The 19,341-nt window shown below is 45.1% G+C and overlaps 1 protein-coding gene across 2 annotated transcripts in view; it reads right to left on the minus strand.

Moving 5' to 3' along the window:
- Window positions 1–326: 326 nt before the first annotated feature.
- LOC119389699 (dorsal-ventral patterning protein Sog) overlaps window positions 327–19,341 on the minus strand; it is a 252,839-nt gene continuing 233,824 nt past the window's right edge. Inside the window, exons 13-23 of one of the 2 annotated variants that reach the window (XM_049414523.1) lie at window positions 18,383–18,527; window positions 14,817–15,037; window positions 14,001–14,129; window positions 12,645–12,865; window positions 11,018–11,118; window positions 9,148–9,308; window positions 8,280–8,388; window positions 7,844–7,939; window positions 7,131–7,228; window positions 6,482–6,581; window positions 327–5,363 (exon numbers count right to left, since the gene is read on the minus strand). In XM_049414523.1, coding sequence (XP_049270480.1) covers window positions 5,284–5,363; window positions 6,482–6,581; window positions 7,131–7,228; window positions 7,844–7,939; window positions 8,280–8,388; window positions 9,148–9,308; window positions 11,018–11,118; window positions 12,645–12,865; window positions 14,001–14,129; window positions 14,817–15,037; window positions 18,383–18,527 — 1,461 coding nt within the window. In that variant the 3' untranslated portion in view covers window positions 327–5,283. Of the gene's footprint in view, window positions 5,364–6,481; window positions 6,582–7,130; window positions 7,229–7,843; window positions 7,940–8,279; window positions 8,389–9,147; window positions 9,309–11,017; window positions 11,119–12,644; window positions 12,866–14,000; window positions 14,130–14,816; window positions 15,041–18,382; window positions 18,528–19,341 lie in introns of both variants that reach the window. The other variant, XM_049414522.1, reaches the window with a different exon arrangement.

A 19,341-nucleotide genomic window follows, 5' to 3' on the forward strand; every position in this document is an offset into this window, starting at 1 on the left:
AAGCTCGAGCCGCGTTGCAAATGAAGTGCAGCCTTCAGAATCTGTCATGTGGTGCACGTGGGTGAGTCCGACTGCCTGATCTTGTGCTTGATGTATATTTCGTATAGGCAACGTCTAGTCAAGAAGTAAAGCCGACAGAGAAGACTATGCGCACCAGGAAAATATAAAATTTGCGAAATGTTTGTGCCAAACAGCGTTGGCGGCGTTTAGACGTCGACGAGTGCTATAGAGGTGTTGAGAAATGCCGTTCATCAACATCGTTCTCATCAACCTGGCGTTGATGAGACGCGTCGTAGTCGCTATTGCCAAAATGAGACGCAGACAGAGACAAACAATAGTTACTTTATTTTATTCTCAATAATAACTTTTAGTTATCTTCATTATTACTCACTCTCACGTTTTTACTCCCTCTTCTCCATCCGAAAAAAAACCCACATAATCACGGGCACCCTTCTCTAAAAGCGATTCAATTAACAAGACAAGGAAAACACGATGATCAAGGCAAGCAGTCGACGAAGATTCTACAAGATGGGCATTCAGTTATGGCAGAACAATACAGCTCATGCTTCATACTTTGTGCCGGACATATTGAAAAAAGAGGCGCGTTCAAGAACAAAACAATCATCACGTATAATATAAATAAAGCGCGCGACAATCGAAAGCATCGTTCGAAGCACTGTTTGAGACCACTGTAGGTTCGCACAAAAAAAAACAAAAGAGATGTTTTTATAGATGATTACACTGACAAGATGAATTCATATTTGACAAGCTGTTGTTGATTAACGCGTTATTCATAATTTTTATAACGCGTATTTCGCTTTCTTAGGACTCTGAGTCAGCTGCGTCTGTCAGTTGGCGTTCGCCAATATACGCGCTGCTAAATTCATAGGGACCCGATAGCTGAAAATACAGGGCCATGCCAGCGTCCAGAAACAAAAAACAAAACAAATAAAAAAAAGCAGCCGCCTGCTCTAAAAGGCAGTGCTGAGTTTCAGCACAACCTTACCACTGTTTCCTGTGTTTCGACAAAGTTGGCACATTCATGGCAACAGACTGACACCGCATTGTTTTTTTGTTCGCGACATATTTCTGCACCCGCCAAATACCAAGCAGGGTGAGGTTTTAAGAATGACGTCTAGCACAGCTTGATAAGCAGGCATATACACTGCACGCTTTTGCTTCTGTACACCTGAAGTTCCGAACGGGAAAGGCAAACAAACAACTGCCCGTGCTCAGGCTTCAAGACAACCTCGGTCTTGCCGTACACGCTAAGTATCGAAGTAGATGTGAAGATGGTTGTGTGCATTCAAAATGCTTTTAACTGCACAGAAGTATGAGATAGAGAGAGAGAAAGTAGCTTGTAAGGAAACAATGTAATATACATCAGCGATGCTGAAAGTGTAGCTGCATATCTTCTGCTGTGCACATCTAGATAAATTGGGAACAGATGTTACTCTATTTTTCTTGCATTTAAACGGAATTCAAATAACAGTCAAGTTTACACTTTACGACATAAGCAGCTCGCGTGTATGCCTACTGTGTTATATTTTCGAATAAATTTCTGACAGTTTTTAGTTCTTGATAACTGCCAATGCCGAGCAGTGATAGACACCGCCGTAGTATTTACATAACCTCATATTTCTCTCTTGATCTGAAAGTTATGTTTAGATTATTAGTTGCGACACTGACTGCTTTGGTGATTACATTAGAAGATTTGTGTAGGTAACTAATTCGCCGCCCATTTCATGCAGAAATATTTGTAAATATTTGAAATATTAATACAGATTAATGCTTCATCTGGATTTCCGTCTCACAGGGATTAAACGTTTCGCAGAGTTTTGCTAGATGAATGCAAGCTGAATGTACACGAAGGCGTTCACAAAAAAAAAAGAAACAAGAAATTAAAGAAAAGCTAAGCAGAAAGGTAACACAAAATAAAACTCACAGCAGGGCGCATGTCTTTTTAATCACCATGGGCGAATGAGAGTAACATAATAAATAACAAATGAGGCAACATGCGCGCCCACGCCCTACGTATTTGTGTCATTAATCAGCGTAAAACAAACGACTCGTACATGGACAAAAAAAATTATTAAAGCTGCGATGGAACTGCTATGTTCCGGGTGCCCGAGGTCAGATATTTCTCGCGTAAGGATTCATGTTTACACAAAATGTACATCGTTAAATGAACTCATTACGTAAACAGTACCCATACTGAAACGCACAACTGCAAAATGAATGCCGCGTAATCAGAGGAAGCCGTATTCGGACGCAAAATTTTTTTTCTGTCTGCAGTAACTGATAAATACTAAATGATTGAGTGACCGGCTGATCTCGCGAATCATCTTGTTCGAAATAGATACACACGAGCAACTATGGTGCTAGTTGCCGCAAGAGAAAGATGTTACCGTATATCGCCGTCTCTTAAGTCGCATTGATTCGCTGGATGCGTCTCGTACAAATATGTGACTCACGCCTTGTCCTTTTTTCTTACGTTTCAAGAAAAACGAAAAATGTCTCGCTGTAAGGCTTCCTCTAAATAAAATCTCAGCTGCACGTTGGGGCTGCGTCAACTTAAAAAGAAACACAATAAAACAATGACACAGATAAAATTGCAAGTCAGACGCGCACAGAATACAACAAGTTTCAAGATCTCGGAGAAATGCAACATCCGGCGACTTTCTTTGCGCTGATTATCGAGTTCAGCGATAGCTTTAACTGCGATCATTTCATCCGAGCTATCGCAAAAAGAACGAGTCAAAGGTCGTTGGACAGCGTGGATGCTTCACCACCACTCCTGGAGAGTTACGTTACAGGGCGCCATTGACGTGCGAAACACAGTAGAGGGCACCACCGTGCGATATATACGATGGTGTCGCTGGTTCGTTCTTTGTTCTTGTCGTCTCTGTGAACACAGCTGTACTTCCACGAAGCCACCTTACTGTGAATGCAGCAACTAGACAATACGTCCGTACTGAAATCTTCCTTATGTCATCCAATAATTCCGTATGTTTCCCTAGAGAATGCGTATATTTCCGTAAGGACCTCATGGAAACATGCGGCGATATTGTAACGGCATACTGAGCGCTTCAGTAGGTATGTACGCGCTTTATTCGGAAGAGATCCAATGTCATTTCACTCAGGGCAGTTCACCTTTCCACCATGCGTTGCGCAAAACAGGTTTCTGCTTTGATGCTAACCTAAAGAGGAGCACATGCAACACACTGATCAAGAAGTGAACCGGTTGTATTAGCGCTGCTTTCACACGGCAAGTGCATTTTGACAAGGCATCGTCATCGGTGCAAACATTCGGAAACAGCAACGACAAAAAATTACCATCTTGGTAAAAATTGGCACATGCTTCCTCGTTAGGCAATGTTTTAATTGTTGCTGCGTAGCTACCGCAAGCAGTTACGCACCCTGTACACAACAACATAATGTGGCTGGGCGCTATGAAAAAAGGTCACGTGCTAACATCATTCTGACGCGTTTGCATATCAAGTACGGCATCGCCGACCTTGCTTAGAAAGTACGCTTGGCAAACGCGTTTGACCAAGGAATAGCGCAGTTAAAAAGCAGTTATCCTGAATTATTTCGACCCGTAATCACAAGCGAAGTGATATGCTTTTTTTTAGTGTAGTAGTTGATCGTGCATGAGAACAGCATCTATAGTATAGCGTTATCATTTATCATGACGCTAAATTTGACGAAGTTTCCTTCGTCCGGTAAAGTGAAAGCATCGCCGATAATTATTTTGCGAAATAGTCATCGTATGCATTAAGTATACACGAATGTTTTGCTTTGCAAAACATTTTTGCGGTGCACTCAACTAGTTGGTATTTCGAGGTTGGAGCCACAGCAGGAAAAGAAGAGCAGACGAACAAGATATGAGACCTATTCAGCTCAGTGTAATCTACAGCCTCGTCTAGTCTTTGGTCTATTGCAGTTTCCGCATTGCAGTTTATAAGTGTTAACACTTGTTTTAGTGTAAGACACAACCGTAAATCAGTGATGTCACGGTCTAATCTGTCGCCAAGAGCCGCCTAAAGATTTTCATAAAGAGGGCTTCGGATATGAAATGCATAAATAATGTAGTGCATAAGCAGTTTCATAAGTGAACTTCACTTGAAGACATTTCCTCGACAAGTAGCTGCCGTGATCTCTGTAAAGACCTCCGTTATCATAACCCGAAAAAAAAGATACTGAAAAGATCTGTCAAGAAAACGGGCATTTAGCAACGTGTCCGTTATCGTACTCTCACAAGCGCCATGACACTTTTCATACCACACTTTTTTTTTCGTTAATGCGGACACTGTTCTACATTATACGGACACTCCGTACACAGTTGCACAGAGACAAGAGAGTCAAAGGAGAAGAGCGTCGTCATCGCTGTCGCACTTCTTTGTTTCTTTTTTTCACAATGTTGGACGAAGCTCGTGGTGGAAACTTTGGCTTGCGTAGATGGCGACATAAGCTGGATTAGTCAAAGTTCGCAGCTGGTATTTTGAGTATTCCGTCTCCGCTTCACTCCTGCTTCGCTCCAGTCGGTCGTACCTCTCCCACTCCTCCGTGTTCTGCCGTTCGCGCACTGAACAACGTCTCGTAACACTGGCAGAAGAGAGAGAGAGGGAGGGTTCGGCGGTAGCGAGGGGAGCACGTGGTAGCTAGAGGCATTCGTGTCGAAACAAAATAACAGAAAGTATCCATCGAAGCAGCCAGGCAGGCTTAGTTCGGCACGCAGCACCACAAGAAGAACAAGCCACCAGCGCAGCTAACGCGGTAGATATGACTGACGATGCCCTCATCCTCACATGTTGTTCCTTCGATCACACCACTCTCCCCCACTTCACTGCCACCTACCACGCATGGCGTGGCCGGTTGCGACTGGTGAGAAAAAGAAAACAGCGCACCGCCATTCTGGGCGGATATGTATCAAATCTGAGTCGATCCTTGCAGTCGATTGAAACTGGAGGGGGCACACAATGTTCCGGTGCGAATGTTTAAAGGGGGCGGCGAAAGCCAGCGATCTGACGAGAGAGGGGCAGCGGTCGTCGTCGTCGTCACGTGGGCGGGGAGTTCACCCTCGGCGGCGGTGTTCGGCACTTCCGTTCGGCCGGAAGTTGGTCGGTGGAATGTACAGCTGCCAGGGTTTTTCAACCGCCCGTCTCTTTGTTCTTGCTCTCTCCCTCGTTTTAGTTCGCTCAGCTGCTTGTGTTGGCGCATTCCGGCGGCGTTTTAGTGGGACAATCCGTGTTGGCAGGGACACCCATATTGGCCTCCGGCTCAGTTCCACGGCGTCCCGCCCCGGGTCTTGCGCTTGCGTCCCGTCCTCCGCGGAGGTCTGTCTCCGGTTCGGCCCTCACCTGCGAACGCGCAAAGTGCTGGTGAGATGTCGACAAAGACAGCTCCCAGCCCGAGCGAGGAGAAAAAAAATATATATCGGCAGCTTGCGCTAGTGGTGCAAGGCTGGACTTAACAACGGTGCTTGTGGCGAACCAAGCTTCTTTCGGCTTCTACAAGCTAGACCACGTCGTTTTTAGGTTTGGCTAGGTATTGCAAGGCTTGGCTATGTGGAGCGTAGAACTATATTGCTTCGCGAAGTGTCGCTGTGGCTACGTGAAGTGAACGATTAATTAGTATGTCCTTAATTAGCGCGGATCTTAATTAACAGTGTATTAATTAGCAACGTCCTAGCCAGCAAGGTATTAACATGATCTTAATGCCATGACTTTATTTACGAAGTTTTTAATTAACAATTAACCTTAATCTTAATTGACAAGGTCTTAAGAAGATGAGGAAGAGGACGAGCAGAGCATGCGCCGGTCGAGCAACGCGCTTGAAGGTAGAGGCCCATCATGACGATAGCCTTTTGTTCACTGCGCATGGCCTAACGTCGACCTTCAACAGCTCTGCCGTTAAAAGCTGAATTCGCCTATTGCACGGTGTCAAGTCCACTCGTGCGCTTTTCCGTCTGACTGAACGAATGCACGCTGTTCTATGGAACCACGAAGGGTCATATGAGAATTAAAGAAATAAACACTAAGTTATTCACTCATCTAATTATTGGCTTCCCCGCTAATAATGCACATTTAGTTCCGCACACGTTACGATGTTGGAGAGAATAAAAAAGAGTTTCATTATATCACTTCCATGCAAGTAATGTTTATTGTACACATGACTCTCTCGGTTGTATCCTGCACAAGGAGCGAAATAACTCAAGAAGAAGCAGGCTTTTGTCTGCTGTTGTCACCGACTTGGGTCATGGTGCGGTAGCGGGATATAAATCATATTGATATGGGATGTTAGGCATAGGAATACAACTGGCATAATTATTTTTATCTCGCGATTTCTGTCACAAGTGATGACATTAAACGCTTTTTGATTTTTGGTCTCTATCCCATTATGAGTAACCTTGAGCAGAGTACAACGACTAACCATCATTTTCTGAAATGGTTTAAAGGGTAACTTCGGTAGTTGTTACCGTTGTCAGCACAGCGCGGACAGCACTCGTCTTCTTTCTGGAACTTTATCGGGCATGACAGCTTGGCACACCGCTGCCTTCTGCACCGAGATTTGCCATCCTGTTAAAAAAAAACATTTTGTGATTCAGAATAACCTAGAATGCAATGCCAAAAGTGCCAGTTAAAAATGTTAGTTTCTGCATTGATAAAACCGATAAAATCGAGAAAGCAAGCTGTCCCAAAGGAAAAAAAGCCTGAAGTAGACTAATTACAGTTTGAATTAAAAGTAAAGATGAACTGAGCTGTTCATGAAGAGAACGCTTGAACGACAAGCATGACCAAGCACTAAATCGGTGCATTCGCCGATATAACGGCCTTATCTGCAACTGTGAACACCTTCCTGAAGCTCTTCATCTGGTATTACCATGGTAATCTACACTAAAGCTGGCATTATGGAGGACATATGGTGCTATAGAAAGCTATACTTTACATGAAAAATTATATGCAGTTAATCTAGTGAATCAATGAATGTATATCGACTAGAGAGTCCTTCAGAAACATTTCTTATTTGCAGTGCATATCGCAGAGCTGAGCTGTCATTCTTTAAGATGTTATTATTGTTTTAAATAAAGGAGGTCAATGATGTAAAAGATGCAAACTGAAGCTTACCTTACAGTGGCACCTAATGCACTTCATTTCACCAAAAGGCTGTACTGTTGGATGCCACTCCTCTCCATTGTGGAATACTTGTAGCTGAAACTGACATCCTGTGGGAAAAAATAGCTTAATCAAGTTCGAGGAACGACTTTTCCTGAACAATGTGCTCTAAATAAGCTATTGATATTTCTTTAGCCTTCAAGCTGTGCTGTATCTTCAGGACATTGTGATCAAGGTTAAGTTTTTTTTTTTGATAGGATATCGTTTGTTACCACTGATAGCGCTATTATATTGGCATTGTTTTTACAAGTGCTCCAACTTTTTCAAATGTCCTTTACTAATTCTACTATTTGCATGCATGTCTTTGTGCATCTTTGACTGCATGTGAGGGTATAGGTCGCAGTGTAGTACCATGCCTAAAATTACTGCACACCCACAATTAATGAAGCCCAAGAACAGAAGAAATTACTGGCCACTTCAGTGGATGTTTTTATAAGCAGGAGTTTTCAGCCTCTTTACCATTAATGTTGAAATGTGCCCAGAAAAACACATTTTTTAAATACTGTAAAGTATGAAATGCTGCGCAATCAGTCCGCAGGATGTGATCTTCCTCAAAATTTGTCTTGACACACACTCCTGCCACTGTATGCGACTGCTGCATTGTTCGGGCGAATGCATTTGCTGTGAGAGAAAATGCTATATTGATAACTGTTTTTAGGAATTACCTCCACTTGACAGAATGTCCTTTGGCGTCTTTTTCGATCCTTGATCGTGAAGCTGCGTTGGGACACTTCCCTCTTGGGATTTCACGGGAATCACGTCTGTTTCAAAGACAAACACACCACATGTGTGATCAAAAATTACCAAGTCCGAATGAACATTAAGGCACCACTCTGTAGAAACAAAAATTTTCAACAAACACCTGATCAAGATATAGTAATAATGAATCATTCCATAATCATTATAATTACATGCGTATGTAAGATATAGAATGTTATTAATGCTATAAAAATTCAGCTGTAGCAATATGCAATCGTGGTGGTTGGAAGACGGTATGTGTTACCCTATGTCGAACTCAACTATGCAGTGAAGGAAACTGTATAGGAAACGCTCGCAAATTTAACTTTAGAGCAGTAATTTGGAAACGTAAGCAACACTTACTGGGACACTTCTTGCAACACGACAGGGCGTTCTCTCTGTAAGCATCCTTTTCAGAGCAACTCAGTGGTGGGCATGTGATGCGCCGACACTCCACAGTCAGCGTCGTTGGCTGCAAGGCATTGTAGAAATGGAAAAGAGATGACCCAATGCCTGAACGATTCATTTGCTGCAATAGAAAACTGTAGTCATACATGACTAAAGGAGCTCTCCCAAAGGCTTTTTCAAGTAATAATTGCATCACGTTGCCACCGTAGGAACTTCATGATTTTACGCCATGTCTTCTAATGTAGAACTTGGGGGAAGCTCAAAGAAGGGTTAAACCTACATCACCAATACATCAATTTATTGATTTCCATTTTTCCCACACATACAAAAGAGTGGCAAAAGCAGGTCGACAAAGGAAAAAAGCCGCACAAACACAGCTTGAGGAAACCTCATCCCCGTTAGTACAATATGACCACATCGTAAAGAACATGAGACACCTTGTATAACATACTGATACAGTTACCATAAGGCATAACAGTTATACAATATAAGAAAACGAAATAAGAAATTTCCACAAGCGACTACATTGCTCAGATAATTCGGCAATAAAATAAATAATATGCACTTCATAACCGCAAGAAAACGTAAACGTAAAACGTAAAAGACATAACATATTATAAACTTCCCTAATTCCAGAGAGAAAAGCATTAAAGTTTTAAGTTCTGACCATGCTAAATCCTGTAAATTATAGCCTGATGTCTCGTATGAATTCAGTAGTATCGAAAGATTATTACATGGCTCTAACATCGAGATAACAATGTGAATACTGCAACTCATAGAGGAAGAAAGAGTCTTCCTTCCACCGGGCCATTCGCCGCCTTACCTGGCATGTACAGACGGCGCACCGGCTGAAGCCAAAGGGCGGGATGTACGGGTGCCATTTGGAGCCGGCCAGGTGGAACTTCTTGTCTCCCTCGAGGAAGCAACCGTGCGGAGAGTGGGCCTCGCCCGGCGCGAAAGTCGCGTTCAGACCACCCGACTCGTCTGTGCAGTGAGGGAAACACAGTGCATTGACATTGACGGCGTTGTTACAACGACATTCACAAGCGGGAATGAAACAAAGATAGAAGTAAATTGCGAAAGTTGCACCAATTGGGCCATTGCGGAAGGAGAAAAGGAGAAAGAAATCGCAGAGAGGTTAAATAGGTTTACAATCCGGTTGGCTACTTTGCATTGCAGAATAGTGTAAAGGCCGAAAAGTCGGGAAGAAAAGAATAGGAAAGAAAAGATGGCAGCACAAGATAGCTCTTCATTTAGGAGATAAAGCACGTACATTGCAGGGCGTTCTCAAACATACGACTAATTAGCAAATTCATTTCTTGGCAAACTCATGGCAGCGAGGTTATCATTTCATTAAAAAATGCAGTCATACATCTCCGGTATTACTATCCTGAAGGACACTCTTTACTTATCGTTCACTTATATACATTCAGTTTTCCAAGCGACGTGGCACGAAAAAAAAAAACGCCAGGCCTGCGATGAAACCGCAGCACAGTCACAGCGAAAGCTGGAAGAGCGGCGTTTCTAGAGCCCGTTGTAAGCTATCTTGGGGCTACAATACAAGTAGACTAGAAAGGTACCCACTACGCCATAAATCACAATTTTTGTGAAGTTGGGAAGCACCTACTAAGCCATTATTCGTCATTCTGCGGAGAAGCGAGGCACCAGCTACACGTCTGTAGGGCATTATGTGCACTTTGTTGACGCGACGACTGATGACGATGAAGAATTATGGCTCAGCCCTTTGTAATGGATTGGGAGCTTTAAACGGCCCACCAGTTATGTAATTTGCATTGGGTGACGCCCGCTCGCTATTTCCCTCTCCCGTCATGCTGTATAACATACGTTGACGTGGGAGAGAGACGGGGGGGGGGGGGACTTACTGAGACCCCGAGGAAATGGATCATGCGCTCATGGGCTTCCTTGGCAACTAATCCAAGTGCACTTGCGAGGAACCCACTACGATATAAAGCATTGTAATTTTACTGAGACCCCGAGGAAATGGATCTGCGCTTATAGGCTTCCTTGGCAACCGATACAAGTGCACTTGTGAGGAACCCACTATGCTCTAAATCATTCCAATTTTTGAGAAGTAGGGCAGCAGGCACTGTCCCATTTTTCTTCATTTTACGGAGATCCGTGGTACCTGCTAAACGCATGTAAGGCATTGTGCGCACTTTGTTGATGCTGTGCTTGATGACGACGAAGAATTATGGCAGAGATCTTTGTAATGGGTTGGAACCATTTCACAACCTACTCGTTGCGCACTTCGCATTGTGTGACGCCTCGTTACAGAATTCGTGTTGTGCGACGCTTGGTGCTTATTTTACTCTTCTACCACGCTATATTGCATATGCTAATGTGGTTCCTTCCCGACATGAAGCCTGTATAGGACCTTTTTGCAAAGCAGTTTCAAGCACCGGCATAGCTCAGAGGTTGAATACTGGGCTCCCACGGAGAGGGCCCAGGTTCGAACCTCGTTCCATCCTGGAGTTTTTTTCTTATTTCGTTTTTTTTTTCTTATTTCGATCGATACTGGTTACGGACACCGGCGGCGGCGGCGGCGGCGGACAACTACGGCGCCAAAAACGGCCAGTGAAATGATCTCATAACAGCTTTCGCTGTAATATACTTGCGAGAATGCTTCGTAAGGATAGGTTATATAGACTTTGTTCTGCGAAGAGCATAGTCACCTTGGCACGTTGGGCAGCATTCCCCTGGGAGTGTCACTGCATTGGGGCATTGCACGGCAGGGCACACGACGGGGTCACATACCAGACGGCCTCTCTGTAAGGTAGAGAGCAGAGGAAGATTTGTAAGAGCCCAGCAAGGGGCGGAAAGGTCACCTACATGATATGAATTGCTATAAAGCGCACATTCATTTTATGCATAAGAGAAAGAGAGAAAAGAAGAGACACGAGGCAGGGAGGTTAACCACAGATGCATCTGCTCGGCTATATATTGCTAGAAAGCGAAAGACAAATAGAAAGAAGAAAACGAGAGCAACATAGTAAACCACACTACGCAGTCAAAGATGTCGCATATGTGTTGTGTGTGCCGGTTGCATATTGCGCGCAGACTGCATCACGCAGTTAAAGACGATCGCATATTTACTGTACACTGACCTTTAATGCGAAATCTAAGCTCAGCTTCGGAATATCAGTTTGAGAATTATTGTTTGTCCGATGAAACGTAAAAGACAAACACAAAAAATGAAAACAAAAAGGTGGAAGTTGATACAAAATATCAATAAAAAGAATAGGTCGTTGTAAGCGAAGCAAAAGCCCTCATCAATTGGTCTACGCAACGAAGCATTTAGAGTAACATTAATGATATCTGGGGTTTTACGTGCCAAAACCACGATATGATTTTGAGGCACGCCGTAGCGGAGGGCTCTGGAAATATTGACCATTTGGCGTTCTTTACCGCGAACCCACATCGCACAGTAGAAGGGCCTCTAGCATTTCGCCTCCATCGAAATGCAACCGCCGCGGCAGGGATCGAAATTGCAACTTTCGGGTCAGCAGCTGGCCACCATAACCACAGTACCACCAAAGCGGGCCGCAACGAAGCATTTACCATACGTGAACGTCCTAGCTTGCTATAAAGAGGAGGCCACCGGGACATCTGTGCTGTCAAAGCACACATGTTCTGAGAATTAAACGTGCGCGCGATATTTCGTAAACACGTTTTTCCGCTTTGCATTAAACTATGCCCGACAATACAAAGCCTCTTGACCTTGAAAGGGTTTGATTCCTCGAATATCTAGGAGACATATAACGCCGCTGCAGCAGGCGAAGCACAGCGATTGCACGCTCGCCTGCTTAATTCAGTCACGCATGATAGATCAGACGTGTATTTTCGCCACGTTGTGACAGGTAACTGTTCGCGACAGACTAAAGCAGGAGAGGCACGCTAAGCTCACCCGCTCCCTTTCCACTACTCACATGCAATAATACCCCCTCTCCCTCCCCCCCCCCCTAACTCCCGTTCTTGGTCCCGCGTATGATGACGACAGGCATCCTAGCAGGCTTTTCCTCCATCACACAACGTAGCCAACGGCGCGATAGGATATTATCGTATGTGCACTTTAAACGGAACACCACGGCAACAGCGCAATTCGTTTGGAACGCCTCAATAATTTTTATCCCGACAAAGAAAGCCCGCATGCTAACGTAATTTTGCACAACTGCTATCGCGCCTACTTTAAATTGTTCGTATGGCATGAGTGCAACATTACATGTCGTGAGTGCGACATGCGTGACGTGAGAACATGATGGCAAACGCAAATGCAAGGACGTCGGAATACGTGCCTGACAGGAGCACATGACGCAAGCCTCGTGTCGCGCCGTCCACTGGGCCCCGTCGTCGAACACCTCGCCGTCGTAGTAGCACTTGTGGTTGGACTCGATTCGGTAGATCTCGTTGTTCTCACCACCACCTCCGGCGTCGCTAGAATAGCCGGGCACGGCCGTGTTTCCGGACCCGCCGATGACTCCGCTCTTGGCGAGCTCGGGGAGGCAGTTGTCGGGAATTCGAATCTTGTTGGCGAAGAAGAAAATAAACAAATATAAAAGAAAGTTAAGGATTGATTGATTGATTGATTGATTGATTGATTGATTGATTGATTGATTGATTGCACCGAATTCATACTGTTCTGAAAGTTGAAACTGTTCTCCCCCACCCCCCTTATATAATGCCCCGCAGGGCCGCTTGAGGGTCAAATAAATATGATGATGATGATGATTATGATATAATGGCTTGCTGAGAAAGGCTGCACTGTTAGCGCTTAGGCAATCTTTCAGGCAATGACTATCACGTGCAAAATTGAATTTGAAACGTGCACGTGCGCACAGCGATGCTCCCGCACAAGGAAGAGGATACTTCTCCTTAATGTACGTGTTCCTGCAACAAAGCACGCTTTACAGGGAAGCATTACTGCGGTCGCAAGATACGGACGTGACTGCTGCTTCCCTAAATTAAAAGCTACTTGTCCTTTACATAGGTACTATTGCAGCAAAGCACGTTTCACAAGACAGTGCCACCGGGCAGGCGAGGTTTGTCCCGATAATGACTTCAATGCATCAACAACGACGGAAAAAAGAAAGGAAAGTGGAGGTCAAATATCGCCGCTCTAATGCTCTTTGAGCACATGTGCAATTGCAATTCTACCCATGCGCAATCTGAAAGTCGCAGCAAGATGATTGCCGTGCGGACAGCCCGAACTATGAGAGCTACCAAGTAGATGAGACTTTAACCCATCTATTGCGCGACTGCCCTCTGTACGGGTCCCAACGGAAGACGCTGGTTTTAACGTTGGGCGGCATCGGTGTGGAAACTGTAAGTGAAAGTAATCTATTATCCGCAATGTCCGACCAGACAGCATCAACGACTGCTTCAAGGGCATTTATAGAACTTCTCAAGAGTACTGGACTTGACAATAGACTTTAAGAAGACCACTGTGTTACGTGATTACTGGGCATACGTATCACCTCTTCCTTTTCCCATCATCATCTTCATTATTCTTTTGGCCCCTTCCCATTTTTCTTTTGTGCAGAGCATCAGACCAGAGCGCACCAGCTCAGACCGACCTCTCTACCTTCTGATAAATTCGCTCTCGTGCAGCAATATTCATCACATGATTTGGTGATGTTTGTTTGTATATATAATACTTACATCTCTGATGTGTCCTCGGAGCTCGACTTGCTTGGACTTTCCAGACTTCGATGTGACCAGTAAGTATGAGGACCCGCCGCTGAGTCGGTGGAGAGTAGCCGCGCTCGGTTCGTCCAGGGTATCTTCCAGCTGGGCATTCATAAATTAGAACGTCACGGAATAGCCACATTCTGCAGATCACAGCAGCTGACATGTGGGTTCGCCGCAGATGTGCAGCGAACACCGCGTATGTATTTACCACCACCCAGGCAAGACAATTGCCATGTCTGTTGGGGTCATTATACAGCAGTCGCCACATCTGACAGCTACATATTTCGATTCTTTGGGTCGTAAATTGAAAAGGTGTATTAATGCAGGCTTTTAGGTACATACTGAAACAGGGCACAGTATAGAAGCGACAAGGCTGTCTTGGCAGCACCCCGTCCTCTCGCTTCTGTTCTGTGTCCCGTCCTAGCGCGGTTTTCAGACCTTCGGAGCAGGCAGTCCTGCCTCGTACGCGTATTTCAAGCAATCTTCTAAAGTGTATGTACTCCTTAAAAATATTTAGAAATATAATCATCCGAGAATATAACTTGCATAAGCTAAACGGGTGAAATGGAAATGCAAGCACTGTACGTTACTCAGCTTTAAAGTGAATGTACTGTGCAATATCGACTTCAGAAAGTGCTCCTCTACTGGGAAATTAATTCTCACGGCAGTATCTCAAAATGAATACGTCATCGCAACTGACGCCCATCCTTTCGTCAAACTCTACAGGAACCAGCATATCAGAACGCTGTAATGACGCGGTACTTCCACACTGATGTGGTCGTTTACCTCGTCTCCGGTGATCCTCTGGAGAACCCTCTGGACGCTGCGCGCACTGGGCATCACGTTGTATGCAGGCGTGATCTCGAGAAGTTCGAGCAGGTGTCGTTCGCTGGGCTCAAGTCCCGAGACGAAGACCGAGTAGTGAAGCCTGCACGACTTGTCAACCGAGAGCCACGCCTGTCCCGCTGCCGAACTGTTACCCTCGGACATGAGCAGCACAGGAGCCTCTGCTTGAAGGGACAGCGAGGCGGAGGAACGCAAGCTTGAAGTGCGATAGAAACTTGACCAAGTTTTTCATATTAGTACCTTTTTTTTTGAAATCAAGATTAAACAATAAATGAAAGAGGAGTTGTCGCCATTTCTTGGTGACGGCTGCCCCATCCACTTTGTTGTTAGGATGAAAATAAAAATAAATAAAAATTTAAGAAAGAAAAAAATACATATCTATACGTGGATACAGTCCTGCATTTCGTGAGTTCAAACTTTTTCGTTTTAACAGAGCATACATATGTACAAGTACGGTGCACACTTTCGACGTAGTCCGCTCAATACTCATCACAAAAATAGTTTTAGGGGCGAAGCTCCTTAAGGCGGCACCCGTTCGTCCCTCGTAGTCGTAGTAGTAGTCGTAGTGCGTAACCAGTCTTACGCTTTGACCTCCATGGTGGTGCCGGTGGGAGATTTTTCCTGTGCGTTGTTGAACAATAAAAAATTCGCAGCGTGCGCGTTAACTAAAAGCCGAATTCTTCTGTCTCTCATTCCCCATTAGCAGCCATTGGCATGTTCTAGTAGGAAACGTTAGTAGAAGTAGAAGTGTAAGTGTTCGCTAAAAGCCGACTTCTTCTGTCTCTCATTCCCATTAGCAGCCATTGTTTACCTCCAAGGTAGTGCCTGGTGAGATTTCTCCTGTGCGTGATTAAACAATAAAAATTTTGTTCAAAACGCCGTTGATTGATGAAATAAACCAACGAAAGACGCCAGATGTTTTGTAAAAGCAAACGGAAAAGACGTCAGCTGCTTAACGAAAGACGCCAGATGTTTTCTAAAGCAATGGTTTTCTAAGCAATGAAAATTCACAGCGTACATGTAAAATTAAAGTAAGCTGCAAGTCGTCATAACAAATTGAACCTTTAGTATAAACGCGCCCGATCTCACGTCGGTGATGATGTACTGGGCAGAATTCACGGAAGATTCACGGTTTACCGATGAACCTCCGCAGCTTCGCCCACCCATCATCATTAGAGAGTAATAGCTAAGCGCCTCAGCGGGCCAGCGGGCCCAGCGCACGAGCGGAGATGCCAACTGCGCATGCGCGGCACGCTGGTGCCATCAGCGTTTTTACGGAGCGGACCGCTCAGCCGCTGGTATCCTCTGCTCAGCGGAGCGTGGCCAGCGGACCAGCGTTTTCGCGAGACAAGAGGGCTACCCCCAACACAAGCGGCAGCGGCATGTTGTCGGCGATACCCGCCAACATAGCGCTCGCTCTGCTCCAGGCGAAAAAGTCCCGGCGCTGATTTTCAACATAAGAAGACCTCTGAAGACGAGGGCATTTGGAGATGACCTAGAGTGGAGATGACCTAAAGCTCGTGTTGATCTTTTATTTCGAAATTGGAGACAAGAAGACACAAGAAACTTGAGAAAGTATAGGTGCTACTTTGACATCTTTTTCGTACAGATTACATTTGATCGCGTGTTCACAGACGTGCAGAGAACTGCATACATTTCGCGTTTTTCGCAAGCGCGTCTTGTCGAGACGCGGTCAGCTTGGCTGCAAAACGACGGCGAAACCTAGTGGACGCACCTTCACGCTACGCTCAACTGACTCCACAGCGGAACGCGAGGTGCGTTCTACGTTCAACGAGCGGGGCGACGCTAGGCCGCTTAGCTATTACTCTTCCTTTCTTCTCGCGCTCCGCTGATCTCTCCGCTCTTCCGCTGGGACCGCTGGTCCGCTGAGCCGCTTAGCTATTACTCACTATTCACTCCGTGGATATGCTGTGATTTTTTTTAAAGATTACATTTACTGAAGACCCCGTGTACCGGGGTACTGCAAAAAAAACATGGTTGATCCCTCCGTCATAGGAATCAGAATAACACGAAAGTAAAGCGTGCCCTTACAGAAGTAACTGAATGCTTACTGTACATTCATACAAGAGAGTTTGCACAATGTATATTGATGTCTGGCAGCTAATGGCACCGTTTAACGTGTATGCACCCACTTTGATGATTGGTGGTACATCGCCATCCCGACGACTAACGTCCATGTTAAATGATTAAACAAACCCTTGTGGTAGCTGTAGTAGTTAACGGTGAAAGCGTAATCAGAGAACGAGGTGTGATAGCCAGAAGAGCGTCGCATATTGGACGCAGATCTTGGTCGCCATCCCGCGGCATGTTAAAATGTGATTGAACACCACGGCCGGACTAGAGGGAAACGCAAAGCGCGTCGTGCCGCCTCGGCAGCCCGGCCGCGATTTTTCTCGGTGCAAGCGCGTGAGCGTGGAACGCGGTGTTACAGCCAGGTGAGGCAGGCGCGCGTCGCAGAGCTATTTTTGGTTTGTATTAGCGTGATGTTATGAGCGAGGCCGACGCTTCTGCTACGCTTGGACAAAGGCCGCCACCTCGCGGTGTGTTAAGCAATTGACAAAATTCAACTTCTAATGAAAACGCGCCGAACGGGACGGACGCGTAACGCGTTGCAGGTGCTAGTCGCGGAGGCCGCATCAATGACGGATTACTTTACCTTACCACTCCCAGAGGTCAACACCACCCAGCCGACCGGGAGAGTGGTAGATATAAAAGGCGCGTTTGTAAAGCCTCCAGAGTCTGTGGCCGTGGCGCAGTGGATAACGTGCCCGCCATCTGTTGTTGCGGACCGAGCGGTCGTGGGTTGGATGCCCGTTGACGGTACCTTTTTTTTCTTTGTCATCTGCTCGTGTACATTTTTCGAAGTCATTTCCGTGACGGAAATACGTCACTGAAGTCTTGGTGAACCCCGGCATAAAACACTTTCGTGTTAAAAGAGTGAATATTATAGAGTGCTGCTACACTTGGTAGCGTATATTAACAGATATAAACTGCGTTAGCCTGTCAGTTGAGTACGTCCGCTACCATAAAAGATGTAGAAAATGATCTTCTATACTATCGCTACGTTTGTATTGCGTGCATGCGGGCGCGCACGTAAACACAGACATAAACACACACACGCCTTTCAAGTCTGTGCTTAGCCACGACTAATTTGGCAGTCGCGGGATCGAATCCCGACCGCGGCGGCCGCATTTCGAATAGGCGAAATGCTAGATGCCCATGGACTTATATTTAGGTACACGTTAAAGATCTCTAGGTGGTCGAAATTCCTGGGGCTCTTCCCTACGGTGTCCCTCATATTCATATCGTTGTTTTGGGACGTAAAACCACAACAACAATATTTATTATTTCGACTAGTTTGACAACAGACCGAGAAATCTTCATCAAAGCAAGCTACACTTTATCTAGAATCTACGCGATGATATGCAGCGTCTCACCGGATAGCATCAGCGTATTTACTACGAAACGGGTAGGAAGATGCTCACCACTGAGAAAGGCGTCCGAGTAGAGACGCTGCTTCACTCGGCCACGCAGTTCGCTCTGACCTTCAGAGAGCACCTTGAAAGTCAAGTCGTCCGTCAGCAGCATCTCGAGCACTTGGCTAGTGCCGCGGGTGAATGTGCCGTTCGTCTGTGGAGAGAAAGGTAGAAAGAGTGCGAAGGGCATTCAGAAATCACTTAATAAAACTGCGGTGTTCATTCACATGATACTGTTAGCTAAGGCCAGCATCTATAGCAAAGAGAAGACCACAATTTGACATTGTGAATAGAGTGAGATACTAAATGAAAATAAATGCACTTCTCTTTTATGTACATTGTTTTCCTTGCTTTTCTTATATATTTAGCAGCGCTACACATACAGCATATTGCTGTTAAATCAGCCAGTTAAATATATGCCTCAGTTACCGTTACTGATATTACGACTTCATTGAAAAAGATCAAGATTTAGTGAAATTAAAGAGGGGTTGTTGCAAGTGTGAGCGCCAAAGATTATTATCAAAGGCACTATAAAGGTGAAAAAATATAAAAAAACAAAAACACGCCAATATCCGTTCTGATGATTTGATAGTGTAGCCGCCATTCTGATTACTGCCAACGAATACGTGCACTTGGCGCTACAATCTTAGAGGTAGCCTGGCGTCAGGTCGCACACAAAGATCAAGCATACAGATACCCGTCGTACATATCGCGACACACTGCCGTCAGAAATGTTACTGTATAGTTATGTAATGATTATAAAAATGATGCACATCAACCGACTTGTTTTGCAGTATTTTGCATAGAAAATATTGGAGCTGTGTAAAACCTCTATTGCGGGGACGGTGCGAAAGATGACCGCAGGGTAGACGCGTTACCTTGCGACACGTTGACAGGCAGGATTTTGCTACTAAATAATGGGTTCGTTGCGCAACCTCGCTTTCAAAAAGCATCGCTGAAAAGATCCG

This window comes from Rhipicephalus sanguineus, chromosome 4 (assembly GCF_013339695.2).
Source record: "Rhipicephalus sanguineus isolate Rsan-2018 chromosome 4, BIME_Rsan_1.4, whole genome shotgun sequence".
NCBI lineage: Eukaryota > Metazoa > Arthropoda > Arachnida > Ixodida > Ixodidae > Rhipicephalus > Rhipicephalus sanguineus.